The sequence below is a fragment of the Mustela lutreola genome, chromosome 4, assembly GCF_030435805.1.
Source record: "Mustela lutreola isolate mMusLut2 chromosome 4, mMusLut2.pri, whole genome shotgun sequence".
Taxonomy (NCBI): Eukaryota; Metazoa; Chordata; class Mammalia; order Carnivora; family Mustelidae; genus Mustela; species Mustela lutreola.
Window position 1 is genome coordinate 146,318,414 of NC_081293.1, and position 22,279 is coordinate 146,340,692.

The 22,279-nt window shown below is 34.4% G+C and overlaps 1 protein-coding gene across 13 annotated transcripts in view; it reads left to right on the top strand.

Moving 5' to 3' along the window:
* HDAC9 (histone deacetylase 9) overlaps nt 1-22,279 on the top strand; it is a 940,182-nt gene that overhangs the window by 658,770 nt on the left and 259,133 nt on the right. For all 13 annotated transcript variants that reach the window (XR_009352864.1, XM_059171303.1, XM_059171302.1 and 10 more), the window contains 2 exons: nt 7,119-7,239; nt 13,033-13,082. Coding sequence is in view for 12 of the 13 variants with exons in the window: in XM_059171303.1 (XP_059027286.1) it covers nt 7,119-7,239; nt 13,033-13,082 (171 nt within the window). In the remaining variant the exon portion in view is untranslated. The remainder of the gene's footprint in view (nt 1-7,118; nt 7,240-13,032; nt 13,083-22,279) is intronic.

A 22,279-nucleotide genomic window follows, 5' to 3' on the forward strand; every position in this document is an offset into this window, starting at 1 on the left:
TTTAAAAGACCTTTTGCAAATCTAAATAAATATAATACTCTTTGGAGAAATACTTTTGGAATGTGGAGATTTTCTGACATCAGTCAGAAACACTAAATACTGCAATTTAATTCAGTTCATTAAACATTTGTTTTATAGAGTAATCTAACTAGATGGCAGCACATAACAGCTTACTGTTTTGTTTAGTTGGCAAAACATTTTTTTTGTGTGTGTGTTTGTGTCTTAGAATCTAACCACAAAGCAATAAGGGAGTCTTGTGAATTGTTTCTAAAGGATATGGCAGTCTTGAGAAGCAGTACAAATGATCTAGATGTGACGAGTAAACCATGGTATATGATGTCATTATTCTGAGAGATATTTGTAAATCATAGAGTTGACCTAGGCAGATAAATACATTAAAATTACTTGTGAAGCCTATAATCAGAATAAAGATGATTTAGAATTTTTTTGTTTGATTTTTATTTTTGCAAAAAAGGAAGAATTAATGTGGAAAACAACCAACAAAAGGAAAAAAAACAGGCTGCCCTTCTGAGTCCATTTGGAAAGTGATATAGGATTTTTTAAAAATAGCAGCATTAAAGCCTATTAACAAAAATGAATAGTTACATGTTTTTCAACCATCTGAAAATTGCAGTTCTAAAGTATATTTATTGTGATAAAATTTGTTTCATATGTAATTACTATTTAAAATATCATTCGTTTAACTCAAACCAATAAAATGTTCATTTATAGTTATTTACAAGATAATTAAAATGTAGGAGATTTAGTTACATGAAATCATCAAAACTGAGCAGTTGACACTAAAGGGTAACATTTTTTACTTTTTTGATGAGCATAATGTTTTGAAATGAGTGAAAAGAAAACATTAAAAAATATATAGTACATATACTTTTTACCACTCAGACCTTTATTATTGGATGGGATTTGCTATTTTTCTCAAGTGCTTTTCCAACTGCTCTATGCACCCTGAAATATTTTTACATAAATTGTAATGACTGAAACAAACAGTTTTACAAGCAAGTGGAGGCACTAGTTTTGAAGAACAGATAGAACTTTTTTACTTCCCAACATTCATTGTGATAACCATTTACTGTAACTACTCTTTAGTTTGAAATGTGGGTTAGTAGAGTGTCAGTTTCTTGAATTCACTTAAGAGCAGAATGAATGGACAGTTCCATCTAACCTGTAGTTCTGTACCTAAGATGCCCATTAAAACCCACAGGGTGGTTCTAACTATCTTGATGCCCAGGCTGTCCCCAGGTAAAGTTAATCGGAAGCTCTGGAAATAGGACCCAGGTAGCAATATCTTTTAAACTTCCACAGCTCATTCCGAGGTGCAGATATTAAAAATCACTGCAATAGAAGCTGAGCTTCTTAACAAAGCTTAATGAAGTAGAGACACAAAGGTTAATGGAGTCAAATATTTGAAGATGGGAGAGTAACAGAAGCTGGCATTTATAAATCTAAGAAACAGGTAGTATTAACTCAGAAGTTTCATACACAAACTTAAAAATTGGCAGAAGTGTTCATTACTTTGAAGTTATCATAGGATAGTGATGTGAATTCTAAGAAATACTTTTATTTTTCAGTTATGATTAAGCATATAAGAATTGGCTTCAAAAAATAGCTAGTATTCCTTTGAAAACCTTCATAGTGAGATCTCCTCTCTTGCCTCAACAATAGTAATTTATTGCTCTGATTATTATGTTTGCTTGCCTGAGACAAATCTATAAATTAAAGGATATTTTGTTGGGTTTTTGTGTTTAAGACTATTTCACATAGAATCCTACCATTTTAGGACCTAAGGGGGATGTCAAAGTAATTTGGTCCAACCCCCTAATGTTTATATAAATAGAGAAACAATGGTCCAGAAAAGTGTCTTATAGCTAGCTATGGGCATGTTAAAGATAGGTGAGAGTCAGAACCTAGAACTCAGGGCTCTTGGCTTGTAGTTTATTTTCTTTCCATGTGACTGACAGAAGAACCACAGGCTGTTGGACTACCTGTCTGCTTAATTTCCTTTTTCCTTCTTTCTCTCCCTTTCTTTGTAAAAAAAGCTCTGACAAGAAAAGGTTATTGGACCACAAGGGATGTTAGAAGGAAAGAACACAGTTGCGGGGGAGAGGATTGAATGTAAAATTTGTAGTAAATTTATGTAAATTTATGTAATTTATGTAGTAAAATTTATGTAGTAAATTTATGTAAAATTCGAAGAAACAATTGGTTGTAGCCGTTGAAAACTCCAGTAGGTACACTTGGGCATGAGAAATGAGAGCAGATTTTTAAATTCATTTAAGAGAGAGAAATGTATTAAGAAAAATGAACGGGCCGTGAACTGATCCATTAAATATTAAGTATGGAATTTGTAACAGAAGGTAACTTTGACTCTCCTATGTCATTTATGATTCTTTAACTTTCAAAGTCTGAAACCTGATGAATTTTTGTAGAAAAAAAAAAATAAAAAAGCATCCCTATATTTAGGGACACTGGATGAAATATCTTCAGAAAATGAAATATTTCAGGGGAAATTGTTGCCTAATATGTCACCACTTTGAAAATGATTAAAGAAAATGGGGTCTCCCCCAGCAGAGGCAGGTACTTTGACTTGTCAAATTTAAGTTGGACATTTTCTCTTAGTTTGGAACTGCCACAAAATGAGCCCTTTCATGTCCTCAATAATACCAAACCAATGCAATCCATCTGTTCTGCTAAATTATTTCTAGTTCCCTAACCAAAGGCACTGCTTTTTCATGCATTTTATCATGATTTTATGCCCTTTATTATATTTTACAAAAGGTTCTGATTCCTCCAGGGCCAATGAGAACTGATTAGGACACTGGCCTCAATCCAGGCTTTGAACACAGGAGGGGAAGGAATAGAACTGTTTCCTTTTTCCCCTGCTCCTTGGCAGAAAAAAAAGATATGAATGTATGCCGTGTGTGTGCTCTGTGTGTGGGTGGGGTGGGTAGGCTGCATTTTATCCTGTCACAGTATGACTTTGTAGCTCATGTTCAGAACATTCCATTTATAATCAGGTTGCATTAACGGGCTTTATTTCAGAAAGACTATTTCTTTAGGAAAGAACCATGGTGTGTTGTGAGACTCAATGATATGGTCATTTTACATAACTTTAGTCAAACTTCCAACCTGAATGTAGACTGTTTGGGGCTCTGAACTAAATAAGATCAGATACCCAGGTGCTTAGCACTAAGAGTAGGTACTCTGCACATTAGTTTCTTTACTACTCTCAGGGAAGAACTGCTTGAATGCAAGTCACAGAGAATGAAAATATTATAGTGAATACATCCTACATCACAGGGCTTCTTTATTGGGAAATTGAAAGAAGAACTGTACATTTTCTTTCCTAAGCCTATATTGGTAAGGTGTTTAAGACCTATATTTGGATTTCAAGCAAGAAAGACCCAGAAGAATGCCATCCCTTAGATGCATTGAGTGTCCAGATATACTCAGAATATACTCAAATATTCTCAAATATTCTCAAACATTCTCAAAAATCCTTTTGGTCAGAATCTTAGATGACTTTAGATAAACATCCTGCAAGCTAAGTATCTCTGAGAACAGAAATCAGTATCTCCCTAAATTACAATTATCAGAGCACTTTATCCTATTTTGTGACTCATTATGCTGTTGACTTTTGACTCAAGAGAGCATCATGAGAGGGGAATGAAAGAATAAAGGCTACACAGGAAATAGAAAATATGGGAAGGGCTTAAATGAAAATATCTATATTTAAGCATAAACATACAATAAATTGCTGATGATAATACCAGAAAGAGAACAGTTGGGAACCTCAATTTGAGAGGAAAAGTTGAATGTGACAAATTTAAGACATCTGATAAAAGTGACACAAAATGGAACTACTCCAAGAGATCCTGTGTGTTAGGAAGGAAAACTATTGCTATTTCAGAATTTTCAGCTTAGTCATCCACCAGGTTCCCACAGCAGTCCCCCTGTGAGATATAAATCTCAAAACATGCATTCTCCAGATCATTTCTCCAGGTAGAAACATTTTTCATACTGAGTTGATTTTTACTGCTCCCTTTTTGTAGAAACATGTTCATCCTCTTTGTAGGGCTTGTTGTCTAGCATCCATTGAAGAGCAGTGATTATCAAGAATAAGAATACTTGGTGTAATTATTTTTAAGAAATTTTTTCTAAATAATGAAAAGAACAAGTATAAAATACTTCTTTGGAATCATAAGGGAGCAGAGAAAGGGGACACAAAGAAATCAAAGTGCAAACTTGGAAACTGTGTTACATTTTAATAGTGAAAGGTAGGGCAAGAGTGTAAACTAGAGCAGAGTATTTTCTGAGTAAGTTAGTGCTAAATAGGCTGCACCAGATGTCCTATCTTGTGATATTACACAAGAGGATGACCGAGATTCAACAGGTGTCCTTTTATGATTTATCAGCATTTGGGCTACCATCAATAATTAAATCTTGTTAGCAGATTATTTTTGAAATGTGTGATTGAGCATTCAGCATAAATGCTAGTGGGATTATGGGAGAATGAGAAAGGAGTTGGGGCAAGCATGAAGTGTATGGTATGTAAATATATGTGACTAGTCTCTGAAAACATAAAGATATGTTTATTATTAATGGTATTTAATGTTATGCCAGAGGCAAAAATTCAATTTAAAGTTGAAAAAATATCTTTAGAAAAAGGGAAGGGAAAAGAATTGACAGAACTTTATGGTAGTAGTCAAAACATGGGTTTGATTGTTAGCTATAGAACTGACATTGTTTTAGATATAGATGTTTCACAGTATCAGCATGTGAAATGTTAGTGGCTGTCAGTTTCATAGACTCACAGAAAGGAGAGTTGGAAGCCCTATTATTTCATGTTGTTCATTATTCAGCCAGACTAAGACTGGTCACCACAGTCTGGTTTCCAGTGCTGTGCTCATTCCAAGTTTAGATGACTCAGACCATGGAGTTACCACTGTTTATCTTGGGGGATTTTCCACCAGCTGAAATCTCACAGTTAAAATGTTAACCTTTAATATTTCTTTGAACTTTCTCTTGCCTATTTTATCTCATTATTTGCCACTTCTCTTTCTTTATTCTGGTCTTCCGTAAATGCTTCTGAATTTGGTGTTTACCGGCAAGCCACCTATGTTAGTAACATGTTTGTTTATTGATCAGAGCAGTGGTTGACCAAGTGGCCATCATTAAATTTGCCTTCATCTTCTGCATTATTTTTGGTTTAATTTCATCATTCAACACCTAACTGGAAATGATTTCTCTGAAGGATTTAAAAATTTTTTTAGGAATGTAAATTCCTAGGAATGTAAATTGGGTTTCAAAAACTGGGAACTTCAATGCTATAACAAAGAAAATTCCATAAACATTTGTTTATTTGGCACAGTGTCAAAAAGTTTGTTTTACCTCATTCCCACTGCCTTGTTCTTACCCCTTCGGTCTCCCACCAATCCTCTCTCACTGTGACATGATGATTTATTTTCTGCGACAAGCACAGCTCTGCCCTCTACTTAGTAAACCCCTAGGAAGTGTTAGCATATTGAGATTTTTCCAGCCTCTTCTTTTTAACATCAACAGCAACCATATCTCCTTAAATTAGGGAGGTTGAGTATGGAATTGTCCTGGTCTTGAGAGAGGTGTTGCTATCTCCTGATATTTCCTTGTCAACTGGTGATTCCATTGTCAGGAACATGAGAGCACAGCATTCCCTGAGTGGATTCTCTTTGAATTTCAGTGTAGTTCTCTACTAATAAGATACTAGGAATTACATTACAAGTACCTTGTTGTAATACATATTTTAAGTGAAATGTTAATATGGCCCGGCTAATTTAGAAAGCACAGCAATTTTCAAAAGCACAGCTGATTAACTTCATATGCCAGCATGATGTTTTTAAATTTCTTTTTTTTAATTTTTTAAAGCTTTTATTTATTTATTTGTCAGAACAAGAAAGAACAAGCGAGCACAAGCAAGGGGAGTGGCAGGCAGCAGGAGAAGCAGGCTACCTGCTGATCAAGGAACCCAATGTGGGACTCGATCCCAGAACCCTGGGATCATGACCTGAGCCAAAGGCAGATGCTTAAACGATTGAGCCACAGAGGCATACCCAGCATATTTATTGGGCTTGTAGATATGCCAGCTGAGAAATGTGGCCAGGAAGAATACTTTGCATATTGACTAACTGAGGTTTTACTTAATGTACACTTTTGTCTATATTGAGGGACCAGGCTTTATTAGTTGAAGTTCAAGTTTCTGCCTAGCATGTGCATAAAAATATTGACTGAGTCTAGAGTGTGTCGGACTATCTCTGGCTAAACAGCAGTTTTTGTTTTTGTTAAATTTCTATTCTGTCACAGACTAGTGGTTTTATAAAATACATTAAATTACTATAAAAATAAAATAAACATAGAAGATACCCAAATTTATGTTAGATCCAATAGACATAAAAATAGTCTGTCCAATTACTATAAAAGTTTCTAAATATTTACTCTGAATTTCTATATAGACCTCTTCACAGACCGTTCATGAACCGTTCTTGAAATGTTACTGACCCCATAAGACACACTTTGAAACATTGATCTAGATTAATAACTCTGTGAGGTGCACACACATGAAGTGATCAGCATTTTGGTGATAATCAAATACATTAAAATCTATTGGTACTTATGTTCTTTAAGAAGTAATAAAGAATTTATTCCAACAACTTCTACAGGTGAGTGTAAATAATATTTTAATGAATTTACTTCTCAGCCAAGCAGTAGCCCTTGTTTTTTGTTGTCGTCGTTGTTTTTCATTTTTTTAATCTGCTGTTTGTTTTTAAGCAGATACTTTACGAAGGAATTAACTATTGATTTTTTGTTATAGATTTATTTTTTATGCCAAAGAAGACTGTGCTTTATGTCAGTTACTCTGTTAGGCATAAGCAATCCATAGGATCTGAACCTTGCATAGACTCCATTTTTCAAATATTAGTATGGTACTTTCCTAAGCAAATCAGTGTCACATTCCTGCATGATGAAATTTGGTTCATTGTTACTCATCTTAAATGTGACTTAGGTCTTACTTTCTTCTAAATGTTGTCAGTGGAGTACTGTAGGCTTCTCCCATTTTCTTTCAGCGAATCCAAGGTCGAAAAGCCAGCCTGGAGGAAATACAGCTTGTTCATTCTGAACATCACTCACTGTTGTATGGCACCAACCCCCTGGATGGACAGAAGCTGGACCCCAGGACACTCCTAGGTCTGTATGGGTCTCCATTCTACTGAGAACAGCACATTCCAGCACTATCATTAGTCAACGCTGTTGTCAGTTCAAAATACTTGGCAAGCAGTGTGACAAAAAAAATCAGCTTTTCCAACAGCTCTGTGGAATGAGTCATTTACAATAAAAGCCAGTGTAGATTAAGAAAATCTCGCATTAGAAAAAATGATAATGCAAGTTCCATGATGTTTACTTTTAATCTTTATTTGAATAGTATTTGTTCACTATGTTTTAGCCTACAGGAATGGCTGCATTGTTGAGTTTGTTTGCTTACATTTTTAAACTAAATGCTTACGTTCTAAACAAAAGGAAAAAAAAGTTTTCACATTTTTATGCAAATTTATCTTCACCTTTTCAATTTCTTTTGTGTCTTTCAGTTTTTTCTATGATCTTAACAAACAAAGGACTTAGAACCAACTTACTTTAAGTTAAAACTCCTTATTACTCTGCTAGAACACTGTGTTTTATAGTTAAGATTGCATTTAAAAAAAAAATTTTTTTTTAAGTAATCTCTATACCTAATGTGGGGCTCAAACTCACAATCCCAGGATCAAGAGTTGCATGCTCTTCCAACTGAGCCAGCCAGGCATCTTGCATTTTAAATCTTGGTATAATCTATTTAATGAATGCCTTAACTATGGAATTAAATAGTAAAGTAGATGGCAAAGTATGAAATTAATAAATATAAATTTTAATTAATATATAATCCTCATACATTTGCCATCAGATTTTAAAATAAAATTTATGTTTCAGACATAAACTTACATGAGTGATAAAACAACAGATTTCAGAAAAGTTTATGACAAAACCTAATTTTAGCCAGAACAGTTAATACTAATTATATTAAATTCATTAATCTTTTATAATGAAATAATACATGACATGACAATGTATGCTACAAGGATCATGTTTTAAGTATTTTAACTAAAAAGGCATTTTAGGACTTTTTCTTGTCCCTTTCTTTCAAATAAATCTATTGTATCAGATCCAAAATATTAGACTCTTTCACCTAATTCAGTACTGTTTATAAATGGTTTATGTTAACTGACCCTAAAGAGTTCAAAAACAAGGATATGGGGGCACCTGGGTGGCTCCGTTGGTTAGGCATCCAAATCTTGGTTTCATCTCAGGTCATGATCAAGCCCCCGTTTTGGGTTTCTCACTCAGCATGGAGTCTGCTTGAGATTCTCTCCTGTCTCTCTCTGCCCCTTCCCAACTTTGAGTGTTTATGTGCACATGCGCGCACTCTCTCTCTCTCTCAAATAAATAAATAAATAAATAATCTTAAACAAACAAACAAAAGGAAGTATATGATGTGTAGGTAGGCATCTTGTAAAGCAGTTATAAAGTGAAATTAAAAGTTAACCATTATAATGCTTCCATTCTGCCTTCTTAAAACAAGTGACAGGCATCCCTAAATTGATGAAGTAAAGGTATATGGGTGAGTGTATGTGAGCATATGCATGCATGTAGAGTGGGTAGTTGTAGCTTGGAGAGAAAATGACAGAAATGGAAACATAAAGATTACTCAATTTTTAGAAAACATGTTAAAATTTGATCATGAGAAATAATTTGTATAGTAGAATTAAAGTTATATGTTAATGTAAAGGCAAGTCAATCCAAACATAAATAATCTATTTTTTTTTTCCAATTTCTTTTGAAGGAATCAGCCTTTGAACATGCACATCTTTTACATAAAGTACTTCTTTTGCTCTGGATACTGTTTAATAAGTGTCCTTACTTTAACCCACTGAGCCACCCAGGCGCCCCAGTGTCCTTACTTTAACATGAAGTAATAATCCCATCTAGTTTACTACAAAGATCAAGTAAATTGAATGTTAACTTTTCATGGTTTTAAAAGATAAAAATACTCATGAAGTTAAAGAAAAGAAGCTATGTCCATTTTGATAATTTTTTAACATAATAGAAAATCTTCCTAATTTTTTATTCTAATTATGATTTCAAATGATAAATCAACCTAGGCATAGGTGTAGGTACTTTGGGGTTAATTGGGATAAACTTACACATAGGTGTTTGAGATAAAGGAATATCTATAGAAGAAATGAAGAAATAAACTTCAAGTCCAAACTGTTATACTTATGAAACATGGCGATACAAATTTTTAATGAAATTTGACACTTTTGAACAAAACCGCTTTTCTCAAAATTGTCAACAAATATATCATTTTAAAATGTGGTGATTTAAAAGTGAATTCCAGTATATAATTAGAACCTGGACAAAGGTCTTTTTCATGTATGTTTGCCGTGAAAACACCAAATATCAGTTGTTGAGTTTTTAACAGGGTTTTATTGTCACTGTCCATTGATGAAGTTTTATTGGACTATACCCATCCCCATTTTTTTAAGTTTCTATTTTAATTCTAGTTAATTAGCATAGTGTTAATATTAGCTTCAGGTGTATGATATGGTGATGATTCAGCAGTCTGTACAACACCAGGTGCTTAGCATAGCAAGTGCAGTCCTTAATCTCCATCACCTATTTAATGCACTCCCTCCCTTTCTCTGGTAACCATCAGTTTGTTTTCTGTAATTAAGAGTCTGTTTCATGTTTTGTCTCTCTCTGTGTGTTTCTAGTTCTCCTTGCTTGTTTTTTGTTTGTTTTTTTTAGAACGAGAGTGAGGGGGAGAAAGAGAGAAAGTATGTACATGAGAGCTAGTGAGCAGGGGAGGGGCTGACAGAGAGGGAGAGAGAGAATCTTAGGCAGGCTCCATGCCCACAGTGGAACTTGACTCAGAGTTCAATCCCAGAACCCTGAGATCATGACCTGAGCCAAAATCAAGAGTCCAACAATTAGATGACTGAGCCACAAAGGCGTTTTCTCAAATTCCACATGTGAGTGAAATCATATGGTATTTGTTTTTCTATCACTGACTTATTTCACTTAGCATTATACTCTCTAGCTCCATCCATGGAGTTGTAAATAGCAAGATTCCATTCTTTTTTATGGTTGGGTAATATTTCATTCTTTATATATACCACATCTTTATCCATTCATTAGTTGGTGGACACTTGGGCTGCTTCCATATCTTGGTAGTTTTTACAGTTTTAATTTAAATAAATTGGCCATATATGTCATTAGTTTTTAGCACTTAATATGGATAATACTTGTACAGTTGGTGATTTAAGTTAGCTTTAGATACACATGAGGAGTTCCATAGGTACCTCTCAGGGATCGGTGCAACAATTTCAATATTGTGTGCAGGCTACATGAGTAAAGATGAATAGGGATGTTGCACTGTTACATCCTGATTTTAAGCACTAAATTCAACTTTTTGGGGGAAGATTTCATTTATTTGAGAGAGGGAAAGGGCGCATGCACGTGCACACGGGAGCTGGGGAGAGGGGCAGAGGAAGGGGAAGATGCAGGCTTCCCATTGAGTAGGAAGCCTGAGCAAGGCTCCATCCCAGGACCAGAGGATCATGACCCAAACTAAAGGCAGATGCTTAAATAACTGAGGCAGGGAGGTGCTCCTAAATTCAACTTTGATAATACCTCTGAACTACTTCAGTTTCTCATGTGAATCCAGAAACTTAGCTGTGTTCCTTAATTCAAATTCTAAGTGAATAATCTCATTTTTAAAAAATCTCATTCTTTTAAAAGTTCAACTTTTCCTCCTTTTTTTGTTCCTTATGAAATTTGTTGTTGTTATTTAATTTTATTTTTTTATCTTTCTTTTTTATAAAATTTGAATTTTTGTGGCTTTGTACTTCCATCTAAAAGACCAGTTTAAAGTTGCTATGTATAAATATGTAGAAATTTATAAACACTGAGATATTTTCCCTCTCTTTAACCCTTTCTTTGACTCTCATATATCCTTCTTTCTCCCCCAGTCTTGCCCAGCACAGAGGGAGAGGGGTTGGTATCTGTCATTGTGCATGTAGTTGTGTGATTTTCTGAGTTAAAATGATTTTACTGTTTTTGATAGTTATGTTCTGGAGTTAGGGAGGAAGGATTTAAATAAAAGTTTGTTATGACCAGACCTATCAGTCTTTGTATCTTGAGAGATATCTATAGCTTATAAAATGAGTAGATTTGAAAATGGGCACCATTTATCTCTTTAAATACTCTAGGCCCTGTAAGGTGACACTTTAAAAACATTTTCTCCAATCATTTCTGGTGCAGGGTTTTCCTTTGAATTAATATTCCTGTTATTCAGGATAACTGTTTCAGTTATCATTATCTTGTAGCTAGCTAGATCTGAGAACATGGATAAGGCAATGTACCATTATTAAAAAATAAATCCAGTCAATTCAGTGCATTAAAATTTTTTAACACATTACTAAATTTAAATTATTGATTATTTGGCTGTTTTATAGTATTATAAACATTACTAAGTAAAAATTCTTAAGCAGCTTATCATTTATTTTATTCTCTTAGAGTTTAATGATTTTTAAAAAGTACTTTAAATTTATTACATTGCAGTATCACCTTTATCCCTTTTCACTGGCTGTAGAATGCAGAGTTCAAAGGTTAAAATATACAATATTATATATTTTAATTTCACATGTGACTAATACATTCTTGCAGAATATTCAGGAATACAGAACTATTGTTATGAGCAACAATCACTTACAGAAATTTTGCCCTTCTCCAGGCTATCCATAAATTCTTTTAATGTATTTTTTATTGATGTCATTATTCTAGTTGTAAAATTTTTCCATGGTTTCCTTATTTTTTTTTGTTGATTTCTTATTTTTTTTCCTAGCTTTATTTGTATGAGATGTCTTATGTTTTCATTTGCACTTTAATTTTTCCTTATCATTTCCCATCCATTAGCAATTCCATTTGAAAAATCAGCACAATTTATTGTTTACAAAAAAAGGTTTAAAAAAAATGTTCTTCTTTGACAACAAAATCTAGCTAGACTTTTGCTGACATGTCATGTGAAGTCTGCCACAAACCTATTTTCAATTTTCATTATTTTTCATTTTGTTGATCATCAGTACAACAAATGATTTGGGGTAGAAATTATCATTGTCTATTCCTTTAATTACTTTGCAGGGAGGTTTAGGAGTGAATATTCTTGTTTACTCTATTAAATGTAGATACTGTAGAAAATGAAAATGTAGGTAAACAAAATGATTAAAAATTCCATGAAATGCCAATTCTAAGAGACAGTCACAAGCAAGACCTTGGTATACATTTTAAAGAAGATGTATTTCTATTTATATTATATAGATTTCCCAAAAAGGCTATCCTTATTATAGTGTTTCCTGGCTTGCTTAAAAAATGTGGACTTTGAAGAGGCTTATAGTATACTTTGTCTTAGTTATATCTGAAGTAGAAATTGAAAGTCTGTGTATTTGAGTAGATGTTTTAATATTTAAAACATTTTAAAAATGACAGTGTTTTTCAAAAACTTGTAGCTCAAAACATCACTTTAGAGGGATATCCTGAGAGACCGGCTGAGTTATTTTAAGTAAAAAAAAAAAAAAAATATATATATATATATATATATATATATATATATATATGAGATGTGTGATATATTAAATGATGTGTAGGGATCCTAAAATTTTTTTGAGACTCAAATTTGTAAGTATATGTTTGTTCATGTGGGGCAATAGACTGTATGTATAGTAATAATTCATTTGCTTTAAGTTTGTACCTATTTAAAATTTGATTAATTTTCTTCTAAATCAAGTGGTAAATATTATGTGTCATGATATTATGTGTTAATAAACTAAAATTTTTAAAATTACAATTATATTCCCTATTGATTTATTTTTTACATGTCTTCTTAATGTATAGGTGATGCCTCTCAAAAGTTTTTTTCCTCATTACCTTGTGGTGGACTTGGGGTAAGTATGAATTTGTTTACTGTTTTAAATGGCCAAAAATATCTCTTTTGATTTATTTATTCAGGCTATGTGTCAATAAAAGTTATCCTAGACTTCAGGATTGGTTAAGTAATTTGTAGAGCTCAATTCCCAGTAAAAATGCAGATCTCCATGCTCAAAATTTATTAAGAATTCCAAGATGACGACACAGTGAATTAGTCCAACTGTTGGGCCCTTCTAATTCTAGGGTTCTTTGTGAATGCACAGGTCACATTCCATAAAGCTAGCTTTGCTAAACTTATGTAACTGGGGAAACACAAGAAGGTTTAGCAGTTTTGCAGTAGAATTCAGTTCTCAATAGAATCACACTGAATATGCAAGTACATTATATTCCTGATGAAAATAGCATTATCTTCACAAAGTGCTTTGCATTGTAGCACACTTTGTTTGTGAACCCCTAGGGCCATTTTTATCTTGAGTAATTAACAAAGCCTTTTTTGACCCAGGATATTTATACCACATTTCAAAGACAAATTTGTTTGAATCCAATGACATGTGAAGAAAAATGTCTACATTTTTGTGGATAATTAGAACACATCCTTTAACCTGCAATCTGTTTAAAGTTAACCCTTAGCAGTAACAAAGACTAAGTGTTAAGTCATGTTAGGACTGTATAATTCTAGATCAGGTTTCAAGCAGGCTTCTTGGACATTGAAGGGAAAGAACTGTGTACGTCATATTTTAGGCAAAATTTAACTAAATTTTATACAGGGAAATCCCACATATTTTAAGTTAATTCTATCATTTTAGTGATTCTAGACTTCACAAGGATTATCTTTCTAGTCCTTCACCTATGATTCTGCCCTTTCTAGAAATAAGAATGGCAACTACAATAACCAATATCTGCTTGGATTTTACAATTCACTAACATACAACTGAGGTTCATAAGAGCTTTGTAAAATAGTTCTTACTATTAATACTAATTTGCAGATGAGAAACTAAAGGCTCAGAGAATGGATGTCATTTTCCTGAAGTCACAGGAAAGGGTAAAATGCTAAAAAAGTGTGAAGTTGATGTGTATGTCCATGTGTAGCTGTTCTAAAAGAGTTCTTTAGGTCCTTCCATGGTTTTCATATTCAACAGGCTGGCCACAGTCCCTAGAGCCTCACAGTGCAACAGTGTGGCTGGTATAGCATGGTCTGTTTTGTAGCAGCTCAACAGTGAGCTTCACTTTTTGACCCTGAGCTCAAGACAATCATCATCCTACATAAACCCTTCCTTATTTTTAGCAAACCCACTGTGAAGCCAGGAACTTGAAAAATCATTTGTGAAAGCAGAGGATAAACTGACTTTAAAATAGGTATCACTGGTTTTTGGCTTATTTTCTAAAATCCCAAGTGCTCATTTTAAGAGAGTGGTTGATTACCTGCAAATGAAACAAAGCTAATAACTAATTAGGGAGATATATGATAGATACATGATATGGCTCTTAAATGAGTGATGGTCATCAAACTCCCACTCCTTTACTCTTAATTCATGACCCAGACCTGAAATGAGGACATCTCCTTAGGATCCATCTCCCAAGTCTGACTTGGATTGTACCTATACTACACTGTCTTTGAACACAAAGTACTTGTTACTCAACTGCTCTAAACCTGTACCAGGGTAACTTCTTATTCTTCAGCTGGAACTGCGTTAGTGAACACTTTGAAGTGCCCAAGGAATGAAGAGTGAGTACTGCTTTTGTCCCTGTATGTTCAACACAAAGCATAGTCAGTATCATAAATTAAGTCCTTGCTAATGTCCCCAAACACTGACTTTAACCTTGGTGGCAGCAATGGTAGTATATAAATCTAGCTACAGCGAGCAGAGGCAGAAGGTGGAAGACTGGATTAGTTGGACTTCAATTCTGTAGAGTGCTGGAGAGAGGCACTTCTGTTTATCAGATTGACCTCTTAGTCTTCTGAAGGTCTTCTGGTGGTTTTATGTAGGTCCAAGTAAGTGTGAACATGCATGATGCGTGCATGTGCATGCACAAGCTTGTCCATGTTGGTACCCTAGAGAACAAGTTTGATTTGACCTTTTTTCTTCCCAGAAACCAAATTGTGTTCTTAGGTATTCAGAAACCTTTTAGCCCCTCAGATCTTGGGTTTTGATATAAGTCCTCAGAGAAACTCTGCATCCTCTAGATTTGTAACATCTAAATTTTTACTTTGGGGACAGTCCTAGACATATTAAATATACAAAGAGAGCCAGTATGACGTGAGAGTGGTCCAGCTTCACAACATGGGGCACTTCGGAGAACTTGGAAAACACCAATATTGCTCTTGTGCTAAGGTACTCTTGCAGTTCACATGATTGACTTAAATTCCAAAATACCTAGTGCTTCCCAATAAGTAAACTCTAGTCTCTAGAATTTATACCATGCTACTGGATGGCTTAATTATATACCTACTGAAAGCTAATGGATTGACTGGCTTTTGGGAAGACTACCAGGGACATTGTAAAATCAGAAAATCCCTACTTACTAAATTTTCTCCTAAAATTCCATGTGATAATTTTTAAAGTTTTTAAATTACAGTATAGTTAACATATAATGCTATATTAGTTTTTGGTGTAAAATACAGCGATTCAGCAGTTCTAAACATTATCCAGTGCTCATCATGATAAGTGTACTCTTTGCCTATGATAATTTGCCAGTAGTTGGTTAAGTTGCTCAAAGGGCAAATGGTATTTAAGGTGCTTTAAAGTACATTTTCCAGAATTGCATTTTGAGCAACATTCACAAGCATTTCTAATTCCTTGTGTTTGGTTCTCATTTTGTTAGTTACTATGGTATGACTCACTTCTCATTAGTGTGTGATTGCAGTACAAGAAAATGCATCAGTTGCAGAGAGCATTTTACCAAATCCCAGGACTTAGTCATCATCTAATGAAATAGATAATTAAGGGACTCTGGACATAAAAGCCAGTGCAGGACCACTTTAGTACTCATTCCTAAGGGTATATCACTAAAAATAGTGATCATTTTTCTGGCCATCTGACCTGCTGCTGTGTGAAGAAATCTTGAAATCATTTCTCAGCTTTACTTTTCCCTCTTCACTTGATAGGCCACAAAAAAACCCCACAAAAGTAAGGACGAGCAGGCTTTTATGATAATGTCGTCATCAGCTCCCAGCTTCAAACGCTTCTGCGGCTTTTGAGTTGTCATTTATAACTTGGAACTGAATCGACCCATAATTCCCTTGATACACTTAGAGAAATTGATAACAGACTCTGCACTTCTTTTATGGCTCGGAGGAGGCAACTCCAATCACATCACTATTGGCAGGCAATATTATTTTTTGACATGGTTGTAAAAGTATAAAGGAGCTTATGGCATTTGTTTAGATGAGGAATGGGCTCTCAAGCTGTGCTGGGGTTTATAGGACCAGATTAGTGAGAAGCAAAGGGAATATGATGTTTGCAAACAGGATATGATTTTATATATAAGTTTGGGTTTCATGCTCTGTTCCCTGGGGAAAGCCCTGCAGACAGCAGAGAATTCCACTTATATCCTACAAAAGACAAGCTTCTGGTGCCAAAAAGGCAGAAAAATAAACGTGGTCAATGGGCAGTGTCAGACCCCTTAATTGGTGGAGGAGGAGCTGTAGAAGAGGCAGAACAATTCCCTAGGAGGAATGAGGAATTGCTGAGTATGGGCAGAATCTGGGACCGCCTAACTGGTCAAAGATGTGCCAAAAAATGAGGCTCTACGAGGTTTAGTCAAGGCACCTTCTCCAGCAGCAACTCAGTCAATCTGTGAACACGAAACTGGCTTTTTATTACAAACTTTTATTCTACCTATATTCTATTTGATTATTGCTATATCTGACACATTGTGGAGGTTAGAGATGTCATTTTTGTGATTTGGAAAAGGGGAGATTGGGAGAAGGATTAGGTGGTTATGGGGAGGTAATTTAAGGCTCATTTCAGTTGCCCTGAGGTTTTCAGCAGACATTTTAGGTATGTATTAACTATACTTACTGTACAGGAGGCAGGTTTGGATGAAATGTCTCAAGCTTTCTTTCATTCTGTCAGATTAAAAATGTAAGCTCTCTCCTCTGATATATAAAATTTACTTACATATAAATATTTTATATGCATACATTCAAAAGAGAGCTGCCTGCTATTTTCTACTACATTTGTATCTTTGTATTATTTTACCCATTACACTATATTGGGTCTTCCCTAATAGCAGTTAAAAAAAAAAAGTTCTAACGGCAAGTCTTTTAAAGGACCTCTCTGACTTTCTCTTTTGTATTATAATATCAGGAAATGATTAATTATGACCAAATCTATAGACATACAGTTAAATTCAGAAATATTTGATTAACAGAAATATTTGATTAATACATTCTTCTCCTGCTATTTAGAGTGGTCTTCTTTGAACCATAATCAGTAATTTAGAAGGCATAACATATGCCATCATATGAAGAGTGAAGAGCTGGAAAAAGACGACTTTTTGCCAGTCATTAGATAAGGTGTGGGAATGCAAAGACTAAATGAGACCACATTTCTCAGTTGCTTATAGCCTATTCATTGTGCTGATTTGGACACATGTGCTATGGGAACACAGAAGAGGGGGCTTCCAGAACAGAAAGAAGGGCATTGTGGGGACTATTTAAGTAATCATAAGCTAAATAAATTTTCAAGATGATTTTCAAGATGAACATATTTGTATGAGTTTGTGGGAAGGGATATGTGCGGGGTGTAGGGGGGGGTGTATATCTAGGCATTAATTGTTTAGGCCATAATAACAACACCATATTTTTAATAATCATACTAAGGTATTGCTGATTAGTAAGGAATCTTTATTCCCTAAAGCAACAACAACAACAAAACCTACTGTTTATGCCAAAATATGTACGTTGGAGCCCCTTCCTTTTATCATAAGTATATGCATTATGTGCTATTCCCACCCAGTTAACCTAAGCAGACGCAATGCCTGTTGTTACATCTGCAGAAGGAGGTGGGGGTGGCATGTGTTTCTTACATGTACTAATCAGGATAATGTTGATTTTCTTTGTATTAATGCTCAGCTCAAACCTGGTTTGCCAATCAGTGCTTCATTTCCTCCACTCCTGCTATCAGAGAAGCATCGCAGCCCTCTACCCTCCAAAATAGGATCAACTAAGATTCAGGATCCGTCTTTTCCCCATCTCCCCTTCTCCTATGTGAATTTTCATTAGTTTTAAACTGAATGCAAATGATACTAGCAGGAACACCGCATAGCACCTGGAAAAAGTAAAACTCATAAGAAGCTGCCCTAATGGAATTGTTTCAGAATTTTGTTTCATATTGTGGATTCTACAAAAAGATAATGTTGCCCCAGCTAAGGAAAATACAGTACAAAATATTATGCAAGCTAGGAAATTCCTTCTAAATAACAAAGGAATTTTCCAAATATTGTGTAGATTATGCTAATGGTATATACTCAATAATAGTTGTGAGGAAATAGATGACTTGTCCCACAGATATAAACATATATACATAACTCTATGTTTACTACAAAATGTAAAATTTTATATAATCTTTAAATGTCTAATGTTCATTGCAGGGAAGACACAATTAGAAATGAAAACCTTTTCTTCCTTCTTAAATCACTTACCTGTAGTATCTCATTTGTGATTAAATTTCTGTTGCTTTGATTTTATGAAAAGGACACATTTTGAAATTCCATTTTCATTTTCTTATTTCGAGTACACATGAATATAAGACAGCTATTAAAATTCTTCCTTTGTCAACATGAGATATTTAAAAATGCCATCATCAAAGCTTTACACATGTTTTTTTACATTCTCAGGACCACAACACCTATAAAAACTGTATGAGCAATACTGTCAACCAAAAGAAAGTCGCCTGCTATTTTCTACTACATTATTATCATTGTATTATTTTACCCATTACACTACATTGGGTCTTGCCCAATAACAGTAAAAAGAAAAAAAAAAGTTCTAATGGCAAGTCTTTCAGTTGCTTAGAAGAAGAAAATATATCCATTTCTGGAATTTCTTGTTCTGTAATTTTTCTCTGGTCTATAATTTGATTTCTCTAAAGAAATTGCAACTTAAACTATGCTGTTGCTAAAGGTAAATGGATTTGATGAACATTAAGCTTTGAATTCAAGAAATTTATAGTTCAATGAAACAAAAAATTAAAAAGTACCGAGAAATTAAAAAGTACCTGAATGAATTTGAATATACAATCATCTACTGGTTCCCACTTGCAGCCATCAAGAAAACATAAGGCCTGAGTTTAGATGAACATTTAGAGTTAAGAAAGGAAATGAAATTACTTAGAAAAAAGGAATCTTTGGTCAGCTTCTAAGTTGTGCAGCTTGGAATGATGCTAAATCCTGTCCCATCTCACCTTTTCACTTTGATGTGAAAAAGCTGCATTAATACTTTCATTTGTCATATTTCTACCTTGGATACTTCCTGATGCAGATATTCATCCCTATAATAAGCTAATATCTAATACAGAATATTGGTACATTATTGGATTTGTCTTAAGTATTTTGACAGACAAAGTTTAGTAAAGTGTAACTTCTAAATTTTCATATTCTATCATTTTCTTTCAAAATCCAAAACTGAAATAAACTAAAATATAGTTTATATTTTATGTAGTTTATCTTGTTTACTGAATGGTTGAGCCATAACAAGCAGTTCATGGCAGATTTCCTTAGACTAAATCATTCAAAACTCCTGGGTGGAACTGATAGCTCCTGACTCCTAGGCTAGCAGCATCATTATTACTATACAAGGTCTTATTTTAAGATCTAAAATAACAAGTAAAATTAAGGACTTGAAAGATTAAACAATGACTTATCTTAGCAACAAAGCATACATTAATCATATTTTTAAATTTTTTAATGAAGACTATTAAAAAACTGTTGTCTTTGAGAATGACATGTGTCCAAAATCATTTGGTTAATTTATTTTGTTACCATATTCTAAATAATATGGTGCATATGGTCTCTAATTAGCATTTACTGTGGACACATGTAGATATCCTTTAAAATGATCCTGTACCATTTTGAAGTGTTTCCATTCAAAGAAATAAAAAACAAGGCCTGAACTTAGTGAAATTCTTTGCTGCTAAAGAGATTACTCTTTTTTCCCTTTAATCTATTACCTCTCCTTTAGACATTTCAACATTATACATTCAATTTTTGAATAAACAGGTATTGAAAGACTCCTATGTGCTAAGTGTGAAGCAACTCTAGCTGCATATTCTTCTTTTGAATTTCTTATTTTCTTTTCAGTTCTCAGTCATATCCCTTATTATACTTACCACTTTGTGTTAATCTTCCTTCTTTTATATTCATGACCTTTAGTGAAAGAGACCTGGGAGTCCATGGTGATATGGACTGAAGGCAAAATATCTGGTCATTTCATTGAACAAGATCCAAAGTCATTTTTCTAATAGAATATTTGTACAAGACAGTCTTCCTTTCTCAGCTTTCTTTGACAGAGGCATCATTTCTTCATTTTGAGAGCTAGTGAGTGCACTATTCAGGTTCAGCTAACTATTCTATTAAAAGCAAGTATGCAAGAAGTCAAATACCCAATACTAATTGGCTTTAGACTTAATATACTTACAGCTTCCGGAAGCTACCTCAACTTCAACTGGAACCTACCTCACTCATTAATTCACTTGTTTACATAATAAATATTGATTGATTATTATAAGCCAGGAACTGTAAGTATAGTAATGAGTACAGTAGAAGAAAAATTCTATCCTTGTGGAACTAACATTCTTGTAGGGAGGACAGATAAATATGAATTAGTTCAAATAAATGTGTGAAATGATGAATGTTCCGCAGAAAAGCAAGCAAGGAAGGAAGATGGTATGGAATCTGGGGATAGAAATGGTAGTTAATGGGAAGTGTTCCCTTTTGGAGCTTAGCACTGATGAGTGAGGGATGACCTGGGAGTCCTGGCTTCTTGTGGTTTCTAACTTAAGGAGGAATAATAGGGGCAACAGAGTAGGTTTGTTAAGACTTTTCAGAGTTCTGGGTCCCCATCTTCACTCGTGCTTGTGAAGATGTGATTATCTTGTGCAGTAGGGTTGCTGTATCTAGAACACATAGAATTTCTGGCCTCCTCTTTGACTCCTGGATTGAGGTGTGGTAGATTTACAGTCACACCTTGAGATCCTGAAATCTCTTTTAAGATCTGATCTTGGAGGTATGGAGGAGCTTGAAAGTGAGGGTGCAATTATCTAAGCTGTGGCTGTGAGACATCTGGGTACCTCTGGATCTTAGCAGCATTTTGGGGGTTCCCAGTCCCTAGGAACATTATTTGGACATCATTTCCTATATAAATTGTGCAGCTGAAAACTAAATACAATACTCTAACACCTGCCCATTTTCAAGTATATTGCAAATGCAGTGACATTTGTGTTCTATTTCCCAGTAGTTTTTCATGTATATTTTAGCTGCCTCTTTAGCAGACACTATTATATTGTGTCCTCAGTTATCTCTAGCTGGTTCTTACTGATTTATATCTGAGCTGCTAGATTCAGGGTAACTGATTTATTGACCCCATTCGATGCATGAAGCAGAGTATGATGACTTCTCTTTTGTTCATCACCAATTGTGTGTGTGCTATATAGCACAAGGAATACAGTGTTTGGAGTCTAAAGTCCAGGCCTGTATTTTTCTATTAACTTTCTGTTTGTGATAGTCAGTATCTTCAGTATTAAATGGAATGAATCAATAAAAAGTTATAGCTAAGCTATACAGGGCTATACTCTAAACATCTAAGTAAAATTATAATGCTTAACTTTGATCCAGGAGGTTGACTTAATGAGGGGATGATCTATTAGGTGAGATGTTCTGGCCTCAGCAGGGCCAGAGAACACTTTAAAGCATACCTATTGGTTTTCATAGAACTGGACTAATTCAGTCTCACATCAGAGAGTAGCCATTCTTTACATGCAGCTTCCAATGATAACCTACCTCACATCTTTTAATCCTTACAGCATTCCCAAAAGTCTTGTTACTAAAGGTGTAACGGAGGCTTCCTATTCTACAGAAAAGGAAACTGAGGCTCAGAGAGGGGAGTAACTTGTTCAAGTCACACAGTTATGTGGTGAAGTAGAAATTTCCCCATTCTCAAGCTCTTAACCCCAGTGCGATGCACTCACAACTCACCATAATGTCAATCTCATAT